Source organism: Anopheles coluzzii, chromosome 2, assembly GCF_943734685.1.
Source record: "Anopheles coluzzii chromosome 2, AcolN3, whole genome shotgun sequence".
NCBI classification, from domain to species: domain Eukaryota; kingdom Metazoa; phylum Arthropoda; class Insecta; order Diptera; family Culicidae; genus Anopheles; species Anopheles coluzzii.
The window spans coordinates 32,559,990-32,580,828 of NC_064670.1; the positions used below are offsets into that span (position 1 = coordinate 32,559,990).

General features: G+C 50.4%; 2 protein-coding genes across 3 annotated transcripts; one reads left to right on the forward strand and one right to left on the reverse strand.

The window, feature by feature from the left end:
• Nucleotides 1–136: 136 nt before the first annotated feature.
• Nucleotides 137–1,760, forward strand: LOC120961631 (eukaryotic translation initiation factor 1A, X-chromosomal). 2 transcript variants are annotated; one of them, XM_040385517.2, is made up of 3 exons: nucleotides 137–258; nucleotides 382–628; nucleotides 1,098–1,760. In XM_040385517.2, exons 2-3 carry the CDS (start codon nucleotides 425–427, stop codon nucleotides 1,338–1,340), a joined length of 447 nt encoding a protein of 148 aa, XP_040241451.1. In that variant the 5' UTR covers nucleotides 137–258; nucleotides 382–424; the 3' UTR covers nucleotides 1,341–1,760. The 2 variants fall into 2 exon arrangements, with proteins under 2 accessions (XP_040241451.1, XP_040241450.1); XM_040385516.2 differs by having other exon boundaries at nucleotides 143–258; nucleotides 379–628.
• An 839-nt stretch (nucleotides 1,761–2,599) lies between these two features.
• On the reverse strand, nucleotides 2,600–20,817 carry LOC120953086 (uncharacterized). The gene is made up of 12 exons (XM_049607394.1): nucleotides 19,430–20,817; nucleotides 12,949–13,067; nucleotides 12,424–12,554; nucleotides 11,461–12,342; nucleotides 10,987–11,066; nucleotides 5,992–6,052; nucleotides 5,291–5,585; nucleotides 5,000–5,206; nucleotides 4,598–4,886; nucleotides 4,158–4,507; nucleotides 3,175–3,460; nucleotides 2,600–3,101 (listed from the first exon to the last, which is right to left on the reverse strand). Exons 1-12 carry the CDS (start codon nucleotides 19,989–19,991, stop codon nucleotides 2,809–2,811), a joined length of 3,555 nt encoding a protein of 1,184 aa, XP_049463351.1. The 5' UTR covers nucleotides 19,992–20,817; the 3' UTR covers nucleotides 2,600–2,808.
• Nucleotides 20,818–20,839: the final 22 nt, after the last annotated feature.

The following is a 20,839-nucleotide window of genomic DNA, read 5'->3' on the forward strand; positions in this document are numbered from 1 at the left end:
AAAACAACATTCAAAATATTTTTTTAAAAATATTTAAAAAGCGATAATGAAGTAGCTAACGCGTTCTGCTTGCTAAACTGCTTGCCTATCCATTTCCTAAACACCCGTCACACGGACCGTCAAACGCACATTCAATATGGTGGAATGTCACGACGAGCTCGGTCGCGTACCAACCCGACCGTGTGCACAGTTGCAAAACAAGAAGAAGAATCAGCGAGGTTTCTTTTCGGTCATCCACGCTGTGACGGCAGCACTCTGGTAACTAGTTTCTTCGCCCTTTTTCCGTGGAAAGCCAATATTTCCGCACTTTCCACGGCCCCGCACGCAGTAGCAAAGCAGTGTGAAAATCCCCGCCTTCCGTGCTCGATTTCGTTTCAGCAGTACGTTTGCGTGAAGCAATCACCAGCCACATTGCTCGGTAGCCATGCCGAAGAACAAGGGAAAGGGAGGTAAAAACCGTCGTCGCGGTAAGAACGAGAACGAGTCGGAAAAGCGCGAACTGATCTTCAAGGAGGATGAGCAGGAGTACGCACAGGTCACGAAAATGTTGGGCAACGGCCGGCTGGAGGCGATGTGCTTCGACGGTGTGAAGCGGCTCTGTCACATCCGTGGCAAGCTGCGGAAAAAGGTAAGCAGCAGTGGTTGGGGTAGGGGCTGCTGCCCCTTGCAAGGTGCATTGGTTGGTGGTGTGTACGTTCTTTCCCCCCACTCTTACACTGCCTTCACGGGACAAAGAGCATCGTGCGAGAGTGCGTGGAAAGCATCGTCGCCTTGCTACTGGACCTTTATTTAAGGGATGAGTAATACCCGACTGTGGGAACATTCCCGACCCGTCAGCATAATTTTGCCAGTTTTAGGAAGTAACTTGGGGTGGGATTGTGGGGGGTAGTAGTGTAAAGCAATTTTTGCGCATCGTCAATGACACAAGCGAGTAGTGAAATGCAGGTCAACCAAGCCATGCACACCACCCAACTCGCTTGCATACGTGTGTGACGAGGTGAACGCGCAATTAACTAATAACACTAATATCCCACGCTGCCTGCATGCCTTGGTGTGTGTGTCTGTCTCCTTTCGCTGTGTTTACATTTAAAAAACAGGTCTGGATCAACCAGGGTGACATCATCTTGATCGGTCTGCGAGACTACCAGGACTCGAAGGCGGACGTTATCCTTAAGTACACGCCGGACGAGGCCCGAAATCTGAAGACGTACGGCGAGTTCCCGGAGTCGGTGCGCATCAACGAAACGGTGACGTTCGTCGAGAACGACATGGACGACGATATCGAGTTCGGCGACGACTACAGCTCGTCGGAGGAGGGCGACGCAATCGACGCCATCTAATCCTGCCGCATGGCCAACAACAGTTCCAACATCCGTTCTCCACCGTGTGGCGGTGTACGAGAGACAAGAGAGGAAACAGCAACAGCAGCAGCAGCAGCAGCAGTACTGTTTAACAACAGAAACGGAACCACAGCCACCAATAATTAACAGCAAATCCATACAACACTGCAGTATGATGTAATGTAACGAATGATGCGAAAGGTGCTTGTGTGTAGTTCTGTGAGTTGCAGTAAAATATTATTGTTTTGTGAATCGAAGCCGTGGATGAAGTGAATTGTGTACTGGAAGGAAGGATATGGCACGCGGTGGGGCAGCCGACAAGTGAACTATTCGTGTTGTATAAGAAGTTCCAAATTTCCAGCCGAGAAGAAAACCGTTTATATAGCACAGATACACCTACATAAACACACAACAACCGGATTTGTGTTCTGTGTCGTTAATTACGCAAAGAAAATCGTCCTAGTGTGGTCATCCGCCTTGAAACCTCGAAGAAAGCTTGGGAGCTTCGATGTGTGTAGCAAAAGTGGCGTCTGTCTGGTAGTAATAAGTCAAAACAGAATGGTCATGCTGTGCAATAGGCTTATCGCAAATGATGTGCAGCATTGTTTACCAAACATTCGTAGCGTTTAGTTTCCGAAAAGCATACAAATTGACAGTGGCTATGAAATGCACAACAAATCGTGCTAACATAATAACTGGTCTTCATCTGGTGTTCCTTCACCAATAATCAAACCAGTGGAGTTACAGCTTTAACCAGGGATTAACGAGACAAAGAACTAAGTGATGGCGACACCGCCAGCGGCCTTACCAGTAAATTCCCGCGTAAAGCTGATGTACGGAACATCCTTTAGAGTTCGCCCAAATCTTGACCTATGTCGAGTCAAATGATAGGCACTGCGAGATATTTTTTTTATGCGTTCGAAAGCGATGCTTGAAAAGATGTTTGAATTAAAGTCGTTACAATAAGGAGCTGCAGGATGATCTCACTTTAGTGCAGCAAATCAGTCATTCGAGAATCTGGTGGAAATGGCCATGTGATTCGTATGGTACCGAACTACCCTACCACGCATAGTACTTTTAGTTCATTCTCAAGCAGAAATGGCAAGATACCGCGCGTCACAAAAGACACAAGATTACTGAATGGCAAACTGGAGAAGTTCTTGATATAACAATTCACTCTCCACCTTCCCTTGAGATTTTAGATAGTAGTTTTGTAACCTGTTTTTTGGTTGCTCTTACTATCCACATACCAACAGAGATATATGATATATATTTTTTATGTTTCGTCAGCCATAAAAAGGAAAGGGGGTAAATGGGGCAATACTCTACAGGATTTTCTTTTTTCAACTTATCAGCACATAGGTAAACACAAATATAAAACCGTTAGGATTTGACTTGCAAGCTCTCCGACGCAAAGCACGACGCAAGGCACCGATCCGATTCGATCACACCGTGTGCAGCTGAAGCTCTACTTCACAATAGCTGCGCGCGGGTAACTGACACCGCTGCATGCCGTGTCCACGTTTGCACAGCAGTTGACCGCGGCCGGACTGCACGATTGGCAGCAGACCGCCCCACTAGCGCACGGCTCCTCGATGTACTGCCCGGGTGGCGCGTAGCTCAGCTTCTGCACCGTGTCCGAGTCCATCGGCAGGTTCGGTGGCTGATAGCGGGCTCGCTGCGCCCACGGGTAGTGCTCTTTCTGCGGCAGACAGACGGGCATGTAGCTTAGCTTCTGTGTCGTATCACTCTCCATCGGTTCTGCGGGGAACAGGGGGAACAAAACGGGGATAGTACAGGGAGCGCGCACAAATGCAAGTACACGGTTACTTACCCTCCGGACGCTTGTAGACCAGGATGGGTTTGCACGATTTCGTCGGCACAATGTTTTCCTTGTTGGCCGGGTAGGATAATCGGTTGACGGTGGCACTCTCCACCCGTCCCGTTGGCATCTTGAGCGATCCTTGCGGCACGATCGGGTCCCGCTTCGCTTGCCCCTTGCAGACAAAGTCATGCCGCTGCGTGGTCACCTCCTGCATGGGTCCGTCGCCGATCAGCGGTGCGGGACGGGGACGGATCGCTGCCGGCCGTTCCGCATGGCAGTGGGTGGCAAAGGATGTCTGCAAAAGGGAGGTGGCAAAAAAAAGGCAAAGGAATAATTGACAAATTTGCGTCATTTAAATTATAACGGAACACGACAGTATCGTGGCATGCACTCGCGTTTTAGGATGTTGGAAGGCAATTAGAGCTTCGTTCGAGTCCGAATGAGCCTTTGGGGGAGTGCTGTATGTACATCATATCGGTTTTAGAAGCAAATGTAAAAAACAAAATCAATGTAAAATGCTTATTTTGTGTAAAATGTGACGGTTCTGATTCAAGGACAAAATGTGTGCACCGTGAGCAATTACATCATTCAGCTAGAGGCTAGAGCTAGTAGTAGTAGTAGTGTTAGTAGTAAGGATGTACTTTCCTGCAATTACCTTGAATCGATTGCTGAAGCGTCACACGCGTTCGTTACGTGAAACTTAAAATGGCAGTGTGCACGGCAGAACTTTAAACTCAATCTACGCGCAAATTACGCAAACGTCTAACATACGTTTGATGATGATGCATACGTCCCCTCCCTCCCTCACACACATTATACCAACAACAACACTACACCAAATGCAACACAACGCTCTAACTAGTACCGAGAGAGAGATAGAGGGAGGAAAGTGGCTCGGCGGCTCAGTGTCCACACATCAACCCGTCCCGAGCGGCCGAGTCCGGCTCGGGTCAGAAAAAGTTGGAATGATCCACGACATAGCTAGGATATACCTTGTACACGGTGTCGTCGTCCAGCCGCTGCTCGGCCACGCGCAGATTGGCGACGGGGCGTATCGCGGGCGGCCGCTCACCGCACGTGGCACTGTGGTAGCTCTCCTTGTAGACTGTCTTCGATTCGAAACCCGAACCGGCAGGTACGGAAAGGTTGTTGTACGGCAGCACCATCTTGGCCCGCTCGTTCGCGCAGCCCGGCATGAAGCTCTTCTTGTACGTCGTCTCGTTGTCCATCGGCACGTCGGGCGGCTGGTAGCAGGCGCGCCGCGCCCACGGCACGTCCTCCTTGGGCGGTGGGCAGATCGGACCGTAGCTGAGCTTTGTGGTCGTTTCGGACTGCATTGGGACTGGAAGCGAGGAAGAAAGGTAGTAGAGTAGGTGCAACAATGAGCAGTGAAGGTTAAAACCAGCCCCCCCCTCCCCCCTCCCGCACTCACTCTCGGGACGCTCGTACTCGCGCAACGGTTTGCAGGAGCGGGCCGGCTCGAAGCTGGCCATGTTCGGGCAGCTGTAGGACAGCTTGTTCATCGTCTGCTTTTCGAACGGTGCGCTGTGCACGTGCATGTGCCCCGGCGGGACGATTTTGTACCGCTTTGGTGTCGTTTTGGCCACGTAATCATGCCGGCTGGTCGTCACCTCCTGCAGCGGGCCCGGCTGTATCAGCTGATTGCCGGTAGGAACTATCGGTTGCGCTCGATCTACATTGTTGTAACCAGGGTAGGAGAGCTGCAGGGGGAAAACCGAGGGTTGTTACGGGAAATTTATTCAATCATCAACACTAGCGCCATCTGGGACTCTTTTGCACTAAGAGCTAACTTTTTTTAATGCTTCACACTTACCGCTGTGACGGTGGTTTTCTCCAAACTGCCCGAATGTGGCACCAGATGGCCCTGGGGCTTGATCGGTAGCGGGCGAGCATTGACGACCAGCTGGGGATCGGCATTGAAGGACGTTTTGTAGGTCGAATCGCCACCGAACTCCACCTCGGGCGCTTTGTACGTTACGATCGGCTTGCAGGACTCCCGTTTCGGCGGCTGGACGTAGCGCTGTGCGGGCGAATCGAATCGGAAAAGGCGATTTTCACTAAGCAGCAAGCTATTTTACATACATCTGCTCCCTCCCCGGCTTACCACACGCTTCATGGGCACACATCCCGGCCTACCGCAGGCACAGTTGCAGCACTGTGGCATCTCGGCCGGGCAGCAGTCAGCCGCGGGAACGGAACAATCGTCGACGACGATGGCGGGCTGCGCACAGGGCTCGGCACAACACGGGTAGGACGGATCGAGGCACGCTGTGTCGGGAATTTCTCCACCGGTTGGGGCGCAGCAGGGAATTTGGGGCGCTGCTAATGGTACGGCAGCCTCATCGCAGTAGACAGTGCAACCCGCTGCACATGGATCCTGCTCCGCGACTAAGCACACTCTGTCGGGATCGGACAGGGAAGAAGAAGCATTCAAAGGTCATGGATAGCACACACACACACACACACACAGACACACAAGCAGCGGATTAAAACACGCGGCTTCACATTACCGCCAGGAATTGGCAGGGTGAATTGGGTCCTCCAAACCCCCCTACCCCCCCACTCCAACTCCCCAAACCTGCACAGTATCGCCCGATTGCTGCGAGGATTATTAAATCAATAATACCTATATTTACGCTATTTAAACAGTTCCCCATCACCTCACCCTACATCCTCCTCTCCCACACACCTTCCCTCTTGTGTCCTCATAACGAGGCCAAGAGCATCCGTGGCCTTCGAAAGGAGCGGCCCACACTTCGGAACAAGCAACCCCACGACCCGTCCCCCCCTCCGCTACCAACTCACCCTTCCGTTTCGGCCATCGGGACTTGAACTTCCGGTTTTGAATGGCTTGAAAATTTCGAACCTAAATTTGGGCAGCTTCAGGCGTTCGGACGGACACGCGAGGGGGCACGATCCGTTCGGGATGGGATGGTTGCAAAAAATGAGCCCACTTTGCTGTGCAAGCAGAAGCGTCGCAGCCTGCTAGGATTTTTTATTGCTTTTCCGCGCGCTGCATTTCCATCGCGACCCCCCATGGCACGGTGGGCGGGCGCAAAGAAAAGGGAATGGGTATGGCCTACTGGTAGTTTGTTTTGGTTTTTTGGATAGCCAGAATGTTGCTTTCCACTGGCACATGACCCGCTTTCTGCTCGCTGGGGGGGAGGTGGGTGGATGAGTGTTCATTTCCAGGTCAAACAGTAACGAACGGCGGTGCACGTGGGACGACAGTGAACCGACTGGCAGAACACCCCACTGAGCTGCCACTGGTGTGTGTGCGTTTGTATGTGTTGTTCTCGTTTAAATTGAGTTTTTTTTGCGTGTAATGTTCTTCTATTTATTTTTGGTTCCTTTTCTTACATCGTTGCCTGTCTGTTTGCGAGCATGAAATTTGGTATCATCCTAATTATGCATGCCCCACTTGCGATTGTCCACTGGGCGTACTTAATGATCCTGGAAACTGTCTCGCTTACCGTTCGCTGTGAATTGATTCGATTTTTTCTTATTCTGCAAAAAGGAAATGCAGCTTTTTTACCAATAATGGTCGACTACCGAAGGCCGACGAGAGCCGCGCGTACAGGAACGACATTAGGGACAAGCAGGAAGCGTGTTTCTATTTTAGTTTTACTCCTCCCTCCTCCCCACCCTTTTTGGCCTTGGAAATCGAAGCCCAGCGTCACAGTCCATGATTAAATAATGCCCCCACAAAAGGTTAACAGCACAAGACACCACACCACTGCGAGCCTTCTGTTGCACAACAAACATTAATTCCACACCTTACAAATGAAGCGAATCAGGCTTTATCGAAACTTTTGGGAACATTTGCTCTCAAGTTAAAGAGTGTAAAGGGGTGTACAGTTAGCGGAAGAAGAGTAAATCATGCGTAAAACCTACAGACCACTCAGGTTTTCCTAGAGTGTCCATTAGTGCTGATTTTTTTGGGAAAGCACACTCATTGAAGCGGAAGTGGTGCGAATTCCATCCTTATCGTGTCGGCCGATCGCGAATGTTTCACATTTTTATAACACACAATTTTAGTTTCGAAATAAATACCCTTGGCCATCCACTCATTCTGATCGAATCGTATTATCGACTGTCCCCCAACCCGCACTGTGTATCACCAATCTGTGCGTGCAAAGCTAATCACCGTTGGCTGTGTCTTATGGGATGTCTGAACCACTTAGGCACGTGTCACGCTTCGTTCACGCTTCAGCCACTAGACAAACACGAGGAGGCAAAGGAGAAGGGGGATGATATTGACGGTAGGAAACGAGAAAAGCTCAGAGCTTACTTTGTAAAACGCGAGCGATCCTAAAATCCAAGAGCCCACAGCTAGTGGGCACACACCCAGGGGCACGCCACAACACCGCCAACAGCAAGGAGCACGAGAACCGAACCGAACCGAACCAGGCAGCGAAACTGAATGCCGAAATAAAACCGTCCCGCGAATGGACTCTCCAAAACCGGCGGCGGCGGTTCGACTCAAAATCGACCAGCGTTGGTTGGGGGAGAACTGCGAGGGGCGAGAGAGAGAGAACTTCATTCAAATGCAGGTCAGCAGGGTTTTGGTGGTGGCAGAGTGGGAGCTCGCAGCAGAGGGATCACATTCGAGAAAATGAGAAAAAAAAACCCTCATCGTCCTGTGTTGTGAGTGAGCGCGCACGGTTAACACTAACACACAAGCTGCCGAGCAAACATACCGGCGGCGCCTTAGTTGAACTCCCCGTCCCACCCTTGTGGAAGCTTCACGGTCGAAAGGACGCACAGCCACACACTGCTGGTGGGTGTGTAACGTCGAGAAAGTGAATTAGAGAGTGAGAGTAAGCAAAAAAACAACTGGGGGAAAAATATCCTTAAGCACCGTTCATGTAACGGTAGGAAAGAGTTGGCTGAAAGGCCACACAGCAGGGGGAACGGTACAAACATTTCCAAATCCTTGTCCCACCTGGTAACGGACGACGAAGGACGACGAGTTACGCGTGTAGCCAAACCAGGATAATACGGTGGCTTACGCTCCCAAAAACGGCGTTACTTGTTTTTACACGCATTTCCGAACAAATTCACACCCTCTTAAAACAATCCCCCCCTGCCCAACATGGCGCCATGTTTGTCTCGGAAATGGCTAATCAATTTCCCCCAATCATTGAGGCAGTCCTGCTTGCTTGGGAGAGACTTGTGAGGAATCCGACAAACGTGCTGCGACGTTCCTTCATCCGTCACGCGGGGCATAAACAGGTCACGAGGACCTGGTACTGGTACCGATAATAGGACAACGCGATGGGAAGCGCAACCACGTGTGCACAGTTGTGTGCAGAAATGCGAAGGACATCGATCAAACACACACACACATTTACTACTGGGAGGGAGGTGGTTCTCCTGCTGTTTCCTTCCCATTGTTTGAGTCTACCCGCTTCCCCTTGCTTCTGTGTCTGCTTCCGCTCTTACGCGATGCGCGAACTGTTGAACATCGATAAATGGACACAAAATACAATCAGGAAAAGGCAAACACACACACACACACACACACACACACACACACACACACACATTACTAACGACTATTTGAAAAACTTTTGAAATTAGGTCGACGAAGCACGGATGGCGGTTTGTCGTACCGAGTTTGGTTTTGGCTGGCTGGCTAGCTGGCTCGCTGACTGGCTGTCTCGGTGGATAACTGCAAAATGTGTTGTGCCACTGTTTGCTGTAATTTGCAGATCGCGTGTCTGGTGAGGATGTTTTGTTGCGAACATCCCGAGGACAGATATGTATAAAAAACAATTAAAACGGTGCATTAAATATGATGGTTTAGTTTCCTTTTTCTCAATATGTAACGTCTCCGCTGGTGTTAAATGCAATGGCAAATGAAGAAAAAAATGCAAATACCGTGTTTGTTAGTAGTTTTAATTATATTTTACAAACAAGATTCCAGAGACAGTAAAGGAAAGGAAACCGGAAAAAGAAATGTGTTTTGGCCACAAACACAAAAAGAACAGAACGAAAGAAAGCAGGAAAAGAGCCAGCCGGGAGATAGATCCACACACACACGGGAAGTACTTCCAAAGTTTATGAAATTCCGTGTGGCACAAATAAAAATTTAGTAAAAAAAAACACTGCCTCCTCCCAGCTCATCCTCCTTGGTGTGTGGTGGCCAAGAATAATTTTGTTTGCTAATTGCACAGAATACCACATGTGCATCATTTGCGTGCTGCCGCTGCTGCTGTTGCTACCTTTTCCGATGCACACACACACACACGCGCACACACATACACTCGTCCTTCTTTGTTCTATCTATTGCAGAAATACTTCCTGCCTTTCAGGCACGTACACACACACCGTTCGTAGTACACCGATTCCTTCTCGCTTACACACGTACACTCACACACACACACCGTGCTGCGCTTGAGGTGTTGGGTGCATTTTGGGTTGCTTCGTTCCTTCTTACTCTACGCCACGCTCCATCTTTCCCGCTACGCTCCGAAGGGAAACGAAATTCCAAACAGAGAAAATACTCCCATGTCACTCTGCCCTCCTTCTATGGCGGGACCATGAGGAGGATGATCCCGGGAAACCGAACGAACCATTCAACCAACCTTCCCTCCCCTAATTAAACTCTTATTCCGCGTACCGTACGAGTAAAGTCCCCCGGTAATGGTCGCCCCGTGGGCGAGCGAGTAATTGCAGTAACGTCCCGTGTCGCACGCCCTCACCCTACACGTCACGCCCGACCTGACCTGACCTGACTGTTTTCGATAATCGATTACTTGCGTATAATATAGTAGTAGTAGGACTAGTGGATATAACTTGATTATGCAGTAACTCGCTTTCGTGTACTGATGACTTTACGTTGTTCGTTTCACTTTTAGCGTTTATCCTAGGGAAACGCTTGCTTAGATAGGACACCGAAGAATGCGCGCGGCACCCTCCACGCTAGACTAAACCTTCGCGCGTGTGGCGCGTGATGTTTGCAAATCAATCCAACCAACAATATAGTTGCTACTATACACATTTTTGTTTTGTTTTGTCGGTAAACGAAACAGAGAGAGAAAGAGAGAAAAAAAAAACAAACAAATAATTAAACAAGAAAAGAAAAACACACGCGCACACAATCACAACTAGTAAAATTAAAACAGAACCTGGCAGCGCTAGGTGATGCCAAACTCCATATCGGTTTCCCTATCGCAGCCTGAGATAATAATAATAATAATAATGGTCTGTCCTATGTGTCCGATGAACCGGTTCCCGCCTATATGGGGACGACCCTTTCTTGCCGCACACACCTTGTCGCCGCATCGTTGTGATGAAATATTTTGCTGCCCTACAAGATACGGCCTCATCGACTACGTACCGGCGAACAAATGTCGGCCAGGCGTGTGTATGCTTGTGTGGCCTTGTGATTACTTTCGAACCTGATTTAAATATTCCCTAGATGTGTGTGTGTGTGTATATATAAACGTTTAATATGTACCGTTGCACTTATTGTTGGTATTGGGTTGTTTTTTTGTTTGTTTGTTTGTATGTTTGCCCTTTCCTTTTTTTTTCGTTTAAATTAACTACCTGCACACTTGTGCACCACGCCCGCAAACTAACTGTTCCTTTCTCTCGACTCTCCTGTTTAACCAGTGCTATTATAGAACTATATGCAGATCTTCCAGTTACCCTTCCGAAATAGACAGCGTACAGTAGGGCACCGTTCTAAGCCGCCTTCCCTTTGCTCACGCAGGAGAGATTGCTTTCTCGCCGTAGCTTAGTGTTTTGGGGGCCGAACATGCACGCCGGTACACACCGGCACACTCCCCTAACACCAGGAGAAGAACGGACTCTTGTTTTGGAAGCGCTGCTGGAATGAGAAAAATCTCGACGATCCCGGATTAACCTTCGATCTGAAACATAAGAGAGGGCAAGTTTAATTTTGGGGCTCGCTTTCTGCATATTAAACGGCAATCTTACATTTACAAAACGTGCAAAGACAAGCATAACAAAAAGTAAAAATAAAATACATGCAACATTGGGTGGTGTAAAAAAAAGAGAGGCCACACTCTGTTTACTGTTGTTAATTGGAAGCGCTAAATTAATACATCTGGATCGTGCAAACCGAACTTAAAAAAAAGGAAAAAAGGGATGCTGTGTGTTAGTATAAACCGAACCGAAAAGCAGCTACGAAAACGGCTCCAACGAGCCATACATGTGAGGTGCACACACACAAACACAGCTGTACAAGTGTGTTAGAAGCACAGCGTGTCCGCGTCGGAAGCAGTGCGTGAAATCCGGACCAACCTCTCGACGATGACGGCCGGCATCTGGACCAGCTGGACCGGGCTCTTGCCGTCCTTTAAAGCTTGCGTTAGATTCAGCATCTGACCGCGCATCACAGACATCTGCCGCTCGAACAGGCCCCGGTCGAAGCCCTTGTCCTGCTTGAACAGCTCGTACAGCTCGTTGCACAGCTCCTCGCAGAAGTGCGGATCGGACAGCGACGGCAGCACCAGATCCTTGATGTCCTGGCTGAACGGTTGCTTCGCCTGCGGCAGCCACGCCCAATGGTACGGGTAGGCGCGCCACGAGTCGGGATGCTTGAACGGGAACGCGAGCCCGTTGTCGATGGCGGCGATCCGAATTTCGGGCAGCTGCACCAGATTCCAGTCGGTGTGCTCCATCATCTCCAGCCGGCTGCTGCTGCGCGGGATGTACCCGTTGCCGTTGGCCGCCGCGATGCCGTTCACGCCGTTCGGTGTCGTGGCCGCCGTCGGGCTGGTCGGCAGGATCGACGGTTGATCGTACTTGATCAGCCAGTTGTCGTTGCCCCGGTCCGTGTTGCGGATGATGTAATCGAGCACGACCAGCCGCTCGAACTGTAGCTGAAACTTTTGACCGAGTCGCGTCGGCAGCGGCTCCTGCTCGAACCGGCGCAACCAGTAGTCGGCATCCTTGTACCCGTCGACGAACAGCTGAAACGAGCCGGTCTTCGGCGGGAGCGACATGCGGTTGAACCGAGCGGCCGGGATGCGCTCCTTGATCGTCTTCTTGATCCGTGCCTTCTGCCGGTCGATGCGCGGGTAGTTGAACGTTTCCGACACGAGGCGCACGACGCGCGTCTTCGGTACGATGTTTAGATTTAGTTTTTGGTCCACTAGACTAGCTCCGGCCTCCGAGAGATACCTGCCGACACAGGGGTGGGAAAGTTTTTCATTAGTATAAGGAAGGGATTGCGGTCTCTCACTCTCTCTGTCTCTTTCTTACCCTTGGTTCGGTATCAGACAGGCGCGTCCAAAACAGCACGGACAGCACAGCTTGTGCATCCATTTGGTCCACTTGGGATTTAACCTTCCGTACGGTTCCTCATCTTTTGGTTTAAAAACGGCAATTACTTTCTGTGAAATACATTCAAACAGGAGGTTTTTAGTACATGGCACAGGTGCGTGAGCTAACCTTACATCCGCACAGCGCATCGGGCTTGATGTACGATTCATACCAAAATTTCTAGCAAACTCCTTCAAGCGAAAGAAATTCCCCATACACCCAATTCGTCCCAGCTGCGGTGCGCACAAATGCACAAACTGCACAATGCAAACACTTCAGCCAACGACGAATTGAATGAGCGAATCGTTTTGGGCAAGAGGTTGTTTATGCTGTTTGCTCTCCGGAAGGGATGATCGTCTTAGTTTGCTTTCCCGACGATCACCCAGATGGTGGATGAGCAGCAGTTTTACTTATTGTTTTTTTTTGTTTTACTGACTTTAACGGCGGTGATTAATGTTCACTTACTTTGGCGGGATTTTTCACAAAGTAGGACCCACTGCTGCCTTGGTAGATACGTTCCGGATAGATGCCAGCATCGATCGCTATTTCTGCCGAGTACACTAGGTCACTGAAGTGAGGATCATCTGGAGAGTGAGGGGAAAATGGTGAAAAGAAACAAATGTTTTAGTATGTATGTTTTATACGACGCATTTCCCACTAGTTGGGCTGTAACTGTGCAATGCGTTGCATGAAATTGAAGTTTTGACGTGGCTTTAGTTATAAAGCCGTCTTATGAGTATGGTTTAACTATAAAAAGTATCATTTTATTATGTGTTAAATGTGAAGCAAAACCTATTATTCGTATAATACGGATCAATACAGCGGGAAATGCCACCAGCCACCACACATATTACAGATGTTTATATTTATATATTTAGTATTTACGTCTGGCTGTTGCAAAACTATATTGAAAGCAAAAATAACACCATTGTGTTTTCTGACGTTTTTCACTTTTCCTCGCCTTCGCCAACGTTCTTGTGGACAGGCGCACGAAAAAGTGCACCTAGTTTCTTATCAGTCAGACGGTCCGCGGTTGTTGTTTACTACACACCACCACTCTGTGCTGCATTCGTCGACAATACCGTGCCATTCGCATACGTACATCGTCGTCCGCCTCCGCCCTTGGTCTGCTTCCTCACAACCCAAAAACCCACGCCAGTTTACACGCAACTAACACCGTCGTTCTAAGGCGCAAGCTGAATGAGGTTATCGCGAATAGAAAAGCGTATACAGTGCGCGTTCGCGGATTCGGTTCGTTTCATTTTGACCATAACGGCTTCTCCCCGCGGCCACCCCCTTCTTCTACTCTCACGGCCACAAAGGAAAACTGGGTTGTAATTTTAATTAGTGGCTTTTGCCGAAAAGTGGACGCCGATTTGTTTCAGCCACAGCAACGGGTTTTGCGGTGCCCGGAGGCCGGCAGGCAGGTAGGCAGACATGCCACATCCATTTTACGCGTGCATTTAAATCCGATTAAAGATTTGCCACGTTTCGTGCAACCCGAGGTCGCGCACTTTACGGCCCCAAATCAATGGACGCCCATCGCGACACCACGGGCAGCGCAAAACCGACACGAATATTTGCTTACATTAAAGGTGCAATGGTTGTGAGTTGGCAAAAAAAAAACAAACTCTGCTCCTCAACAAAGAACGCGCTTTGGCTTGTGTCCAATAAACGTACAAAACCGACCATATCGTGAGCCGACCCCCCTGGGCTGGGATAGTAATAATTGTGGGAAGTGTACGTGTGCTTTCCCTATCCATTCTGGGCGGTTGAGTTGGTATGTGGCATCATTTTGCCTTCAAGTGCACTCTTCTGCTGTGCATCATAAGGACATTTGCAGCCAACGAGTTCTTGCTGCTGCTCCTGCTGATCCCCAAATATAGCGATTCGTTCGTTTCTTATTCAATATTGGCTTTCTTCTTAGGGAATCACTAACCCGAAAGATACCACACGGAGCCATAGCGAAACCCCAGAAAGAGAGAGAGAGAGGTAAAGGGTGTTCAGATAATTCAATTTTTTGTTCGAATTATTTTTGGAAAGTACGGAAATGGCGCTCTTTGGACATCAACGGTGGTGCTCGATCCAAGGTCGGGCGTTTTTTTTTTCTTTCGTCGAGCCACATCCACACTCACACACACAACCCCTGTACGGTTTGGAGCGGAACTGAATCATCGCGGCTAGAAGAATAAGATGTCCTCACCGCACCGAAAGGAACCGAAAGCTAATCGATACTTTTGCCTTCCACAAAGGGGGAAAAAGCTGTACAGCGACGAGGCACACTAAAATGTAAACAAAATTTCATTAATACCAATGCGTCCCCGAATCGGGGGCATACAACATTTTCTCTCCAATATGCTTAGTTGCCGCTCCCTTCCAGTAGCGGTGACACAGTGTAGAGAGCAAGTGCAATTGCATTCAGCCGAGCATTCGCTTGCCTGCTGCCGGGACACCGTCGGGATAGGGTGGAGAAGCGAAACGTTTTCTCGAAATTACCATAACACCGTGATCGATATCCTTCCACCGTTCGCCCGTGTGTGGGATGAGGGTGGTTTTGTGTGCTGACCACCGTTCAACCCCTTTTTCTGCCGGTAGACGCAACCCCTTCCTTTCGGGGGACACACTGGAGGAAGCAATAAATGTTCTAGAAAGCGTGTGTGTGTGTGTGTGTGGTGTCTTGATTTGCCCACAACAAACCCGACCCAAACCGCAGAGGGTGGGATATATGTCCGCATACAACCATTCTTTGCGTTTGCTTTCCCTCTTCAGCGTGGGGTCGGCGCAGGGTTTCCCCCTTTATCCTTGCTATCGCAGAACTACAGAAACTATGAACAGAATCTCGCCACACGCACAGCTGGCCTAAATCTCACACCAGTCCTACTGTAGCTTCACGTGGCGCACGGTCGTCGTACTGCCCCCCCGAGCGCAAGGCAAAAACCACGTGACCCAAACGCAAACAAATGAGTGTGTGCGTTAGAAGACTGCTTCTCCTTCGCTCGTACGGTTTGTGTCGTAAGCTACAATACTTCCGCAAAGGATAATATGCCCCCTTGTCCAGGCGAGCCACCAACTGCGTCCTTTGCAACTGATTTTTTCTACTTTCCTTACGAAGATTCCTTACGCCTGTCTGTGTCTATTAGCCAACCATTTTACCTGGAATATCGTTGTACGGATAGTAGTCCTCGTCATTGATAAGAAACTCTCCGTTGATACATTCGACGCGGGTCGAGCCGTCGTGCAGACCGGTACCGGAACCTTCGCCAGCCAAGCTCACGATGGCGGTGTTGAACTGGAACGTGTGGTGGCTGGGGCCGCCGTGCTTCACCCCAACATCGAACCGATCGTCGGGCGGTGCAATCATGTTGCCAACCGGTCGCCCCGGACCGTGGTTCAGCCGGCCAGCCGCTTCACCGGCGGGGCAAAGAACTGACCCCGCCAACAGGTCCGCCGTGCCCAGCAGGTACGTGGGATTGATCACGGAAAGCGGACACCCGTCCGCCATCGACAGCGACGAGGAGGGTGGTGTCGTGAGCCGCCGATCGGGCTCGTCCTCCGCGACGCCATCACCACCACCGTTCAGCGGTGCGACGACATTACTATCGTCCAGGATGAAAATGTTGGAATTTTCCACGAGCATGGTGCGGCCGCATGAGTGTACGGTTGGGGGGGGAGCTGGGACTGTTTTTACAAGGCCAACAGAGTCGCAGTGGCGTTCGTTCCCTGTCTCTGTCCCTCTCACACACACACACACACGCGTTGGGGTGTTGCGTTGGTGGAGTAACTTAATTACTGGCTGCTCACACCTACACGTGTGACTGCTTGCTTCCACGCCACGAGGGCATTATAATCCGCCGGAACAAGGATGTTCCCTGCGCGCGAGGGGTACACCTTTGCGGTACACCAGAATTCAGTGGTTCAGTTGCTTGCTGTCAAAACGGTAACGAATGATGGAGAGGGTGGCACATATCTTGAGCACGGCCAAACGCGTCATCAATTTTCCAGATAACTGCGGACGCCGTAGGAGGCAGCGGCACCACGTAGTAAAATATCACACTGATGACAAATGGCGATAGAACAAAACAGAAAAAAACACACACACACACACACAATTCCAGGCCACTTATTAATCACGGTCACAGTGTTTACACAAACATGTTTCAGATGCAAACCGACCCCGACTACTAGGCTGGCTGTGATTTGCTTTTTCCAACTGTACACACACACACACAGATGTACACACTAACACGTAAAGAATTTCACTCAAACCACCCCTGCGTTCAAGGCGCGATATCGTCGTGGCCTGCTAATTCAAGATGCGGGCGAACCAGGAGCGGAGCTGAACAAAAAAAAAAACCCAACGCAGACTAGCACACGAAGAGACAACTTTGTCTTAGCAACACGGTTCAGTGCAAAAACCATGACCAGCGCGGCACGACACGGCAGCTCGGAAGTTAGCAGGCGCGGGGGGCGTGCGGCAGAAAAGGAAGCAGCAGTCAGTAGGCACAACACAGGGCACACACACGCAAACAATCTTCCCCGGGGCCAACGCCGACCGACCGAGCCCGTTCCGACGGTGCTCTGTACACAACACCCACCACCAGACGTATTGTGCGGTCCTCCCCGCGTGCTGGTGGTATCGCTCGAAAGTGAAAACTGCAACTGGCGAATGGCGCCACGGCTCGGCAAGCCTCGAGCCCGAAAGCTCCACCGAAACTGCCCGTGGCCGACCGGCGGTGGAAAATCAGTCGAGCTTAAACGACCGACGACGACGACCACCACTAAACAAAACGAAGCTGTGCGTTTGTGTGAGTATGTTTGCCCCGTAGTAGGGGATGGGGGGGACCATTAGAGTGGAACTGAACGCGTGCTGAAGGAAAAACGCCGTGGAAACTGTGACGTCTGAAGTGTGGGTTTGTCACCGAACGGTGGTTCTTCCCTCCCACCACCCATGTCCCGATATGACGGCAGCTGTCAACGGCGATGGTGAACATTCCACGGAAAAAGCTTCGTTACTGTCGTATCCTCGCTGTGTTGGCATGGTGTTTTGTAGTGTGTGGTGTGTCGTCATCGATTCCTTGCCCCCCACAAAATTTCAAGTGCTTCTAGGAACATCTTTTCCGCGAAACCAGTTGTACGGGGTTGGTTGGCTCGAAAAGCTCGCAAAAGTTCCCGTTCGGAGCTTTTGCGACCAGGGTGGTCGGTCGTACCAGAAAGCAAAAGGGCGCCGGAGCTTTACGTTGACAGCAAGTGAAGCGATCCGTACAGGGATGCATTTTGGTTGTTCGGCACACTTGTCGGGAACCAAAACATAGGCGACTAAGTGTAGTTACTATGTATAAGCTCAATTCCCAAAATTTTACATTTAATTTCGTGATATCGACCATCCGGTCAAGGCGATTGTGTCCAGGTATAGCACATACAGTAAGAAGTGTTCTGAGAGCGTTCTTGATGTAAACAACCCATGCCACTAAGCACTATTAGCATTGGTAATTGCATACAATTCGTGCTGCTAATCAAATGGGCAAATTGTAAACGTCTCCTGCTTAAGCGAACTTAAACTACCTTTAGTGCTGCAATGTATTAAGGAAAAAGGCCATATTTTATACCATCCGTTCCGCTGCCGGTCGAACGTGAAGCTAATCAATGAAAACGATGGACCATTGCAACGGTCCGTCCCGCACCACACACACACACACACACGCACGCACACGAAGAGGTATGAAACATCGAACAGCAAAATAATGGTTCGTGCTTCACTGCCAAGGTTAAGTGCGTGCATGAGGGCCGTGCTGGAAAGTGGGGACGACACAGTAATACTTAGCCGAATCTTACGATCAGTTTGGTTTCGTAGCCACAATAACAAACGGTATTGCTTGGTCGGATTCACTACCAAGCTTACGGAATTCGCTACGGAACGATTAAGTGGCTCGCCGTCGTTAGTTTGAATGCTTACGGATAGAGTCCCTGATAAACTGGTGTAATTCACGACATCGAATGCTGTTCATAAAGCTGTATTACACTTTCATGGGCGGGACAGCACCCGGAATGATGTAACAAAATGGGACAACCATTTTAATGATGAAGAATTTGAAACATTCTTACAAAAAGCAGCGACATTTCGAGAGCTTATTAGCCCGGCTCCCGGCAGTGATAAGAACATGTCGCTCCGGAAGAGGAAAGGACTTTTTGCTGCTGTTGTCGCGGCCGAAACGAACGAAATGGTAACACGAACGCTACAAAAAAAACTCTCCTGCCACCAATTTGTTGTGCAATGAGTCGTGTTCTCGCTTGAGAGCCAGCATCTCCATCGTACTGGCGTGGCTGGCGAGAACTGCGATAAGCCCTGGTAGGACAGCCTAGCTGTGGGGCAACAAACGGCACACGATTATTCGAAGTAAATCAATCTTCCGTCGAGGGGTTGGTGCTGCTGTTACCCAATCCCGACACCGACGGCAGCAGCGGCAGCAGCAGCCATTTGCACTGCGCATTGGAATGAGTGAGAGCAGTTGTAGGGTTTCCTTCGAATGACGTCCGTGGGGACATTGCCTGACGAATTGCAACGCAAAACAACCTGCTCTAGGGGTTGTTGCAATTTCGACCGGGGTTCGGGTGGGATGTAGCAGTCGCATTTGTCAAGAACAGCGTGCTTTTGCAAAAGTTCACAAGCGGCGCAAGATAAGCGCCAAATACATTTTCTCTTCTTAGCTTTCGGGGCACAGCGGTATGCAGCATGTTTGCCAAAAGATTAACCATTTTGCGGTTGCGCCTTCCAGATGTATTATACACACACATACTGCCGCTGCAAATCTTTCATCATCCCACTTTCAACAGGGTCTTCAAGAGGGAAGACCCCTCCCCCCCCCCCATTAGCATACACTGCCTGGGAGCGATGAGTCATGGAGTTTGGAAGGGGTGTTAGTACGTGCGTATGTAGCGGGCCACTTACCGGGAAACTGATTGTACGTAATCTCATGATCGCGCGACCCCAGCAGGGGCTGCGACTCTCGATCGATGCCGGAATCCAGCGTGATGCCTTCGAAGCTAACGTCCGGCAGGACGAGCGGCGTACCGTCGCCGGTGTCCACTACGGCGATGGTGGCGGCCACGGTCGCGGCTGAGGATGCGGACAGCCGCGACGAACCTTGGTGGTCGTAGTGGTGGTGGTGGTGGTGATGGTTGTTCACGCTCTGCTTATCGGCTGCAGAGGAGGAGGTGGAGATCGGCAGCAGTAGGTCGCTTATGATTGCATCGTTCACGCCTCGCTCACCGTGGCCCGCTGATGGCGGCTGCGACGCTGGTGGCGGCAGTTGCTTTTGCGGGTGTCCACCGGTGGCGCCGGAAACGAACGCTAGATGATTCACCGTTCCGGGGAGTGTGTGTGTGGTCGTCGGTGGTTGCGTTTCTGCTGCTGCTGCTGTGTGTCCGTTCGATGTGACGATGGCACTGGCGGGATTCGTCGTGCTTGTGTCTCCGAAATCCAGATCCACAAGCGTTCCTTCGGAGGTCATTTGACCGATGCTGTTCTTTGTTATCCGACGGGTGAAACCATCGAACACAACCACGCACACTTGCACTAAATGGGTTTTGGACAAAGGGTGGAGAAGTTCGCTTTTCCTACTTTTCACTCGTTTGCGCTGGGATGGGGGAAAAGCCGTGGTTCACTACAGTTGCAGGGGTGGTTTGCACGACACTGGTTGGCAGGCTGGCTGGCTGGCTGACTGGCAGCCCTATCCTAAACCGCACACACGCGCAGCATCAATGTTCGACACGGATGGAGATGTTGTTTGGTCGAGCAGAACACACTGGCAGCCTCACCCGTGAAAGGGAAACCCGGTCCGCGGCACACGCTACACTGGCTTACCAACAGTTCACCAAAAAAGCGGTCGTCCTTCGCGCGTGGTATAGAATTCGGCACCGAACCTGTGTTGTTTTGTCCAACGACTAACGTGGTGGTGGTGCTGGTGCTGCTGGAAGGCACACGGAGCTCATTATCATCTGACGTTGTGCTTGTGTGTGCGCGCTGGGGAGACACGCAATTTCTACCAACAAAGCGCGTACCAACCCGTTTTACCGATTCTGCGGACGATGATGGCTTTCTCGCCCAACCCAAAACGCCAAACGGAACCGTAACTTGAGGAGGGTTGCTAATGTTCACCGTAAATCGGTGTAGAGAAAAAAACTCCCGTCGAATTTGCGATCCACCCCAGCTGGTCTTTCTTGCAGCAACCTTTTTTTTATTTAGCAAACTGACTGATTGCCTTTTCCTGGCGCACCAACACAGCCGCACTTTGTTCCGTTCCGTGTGTACACAATGCACACAGTGCACGGACGCACGCACACAGATTCTGTGTTGCTG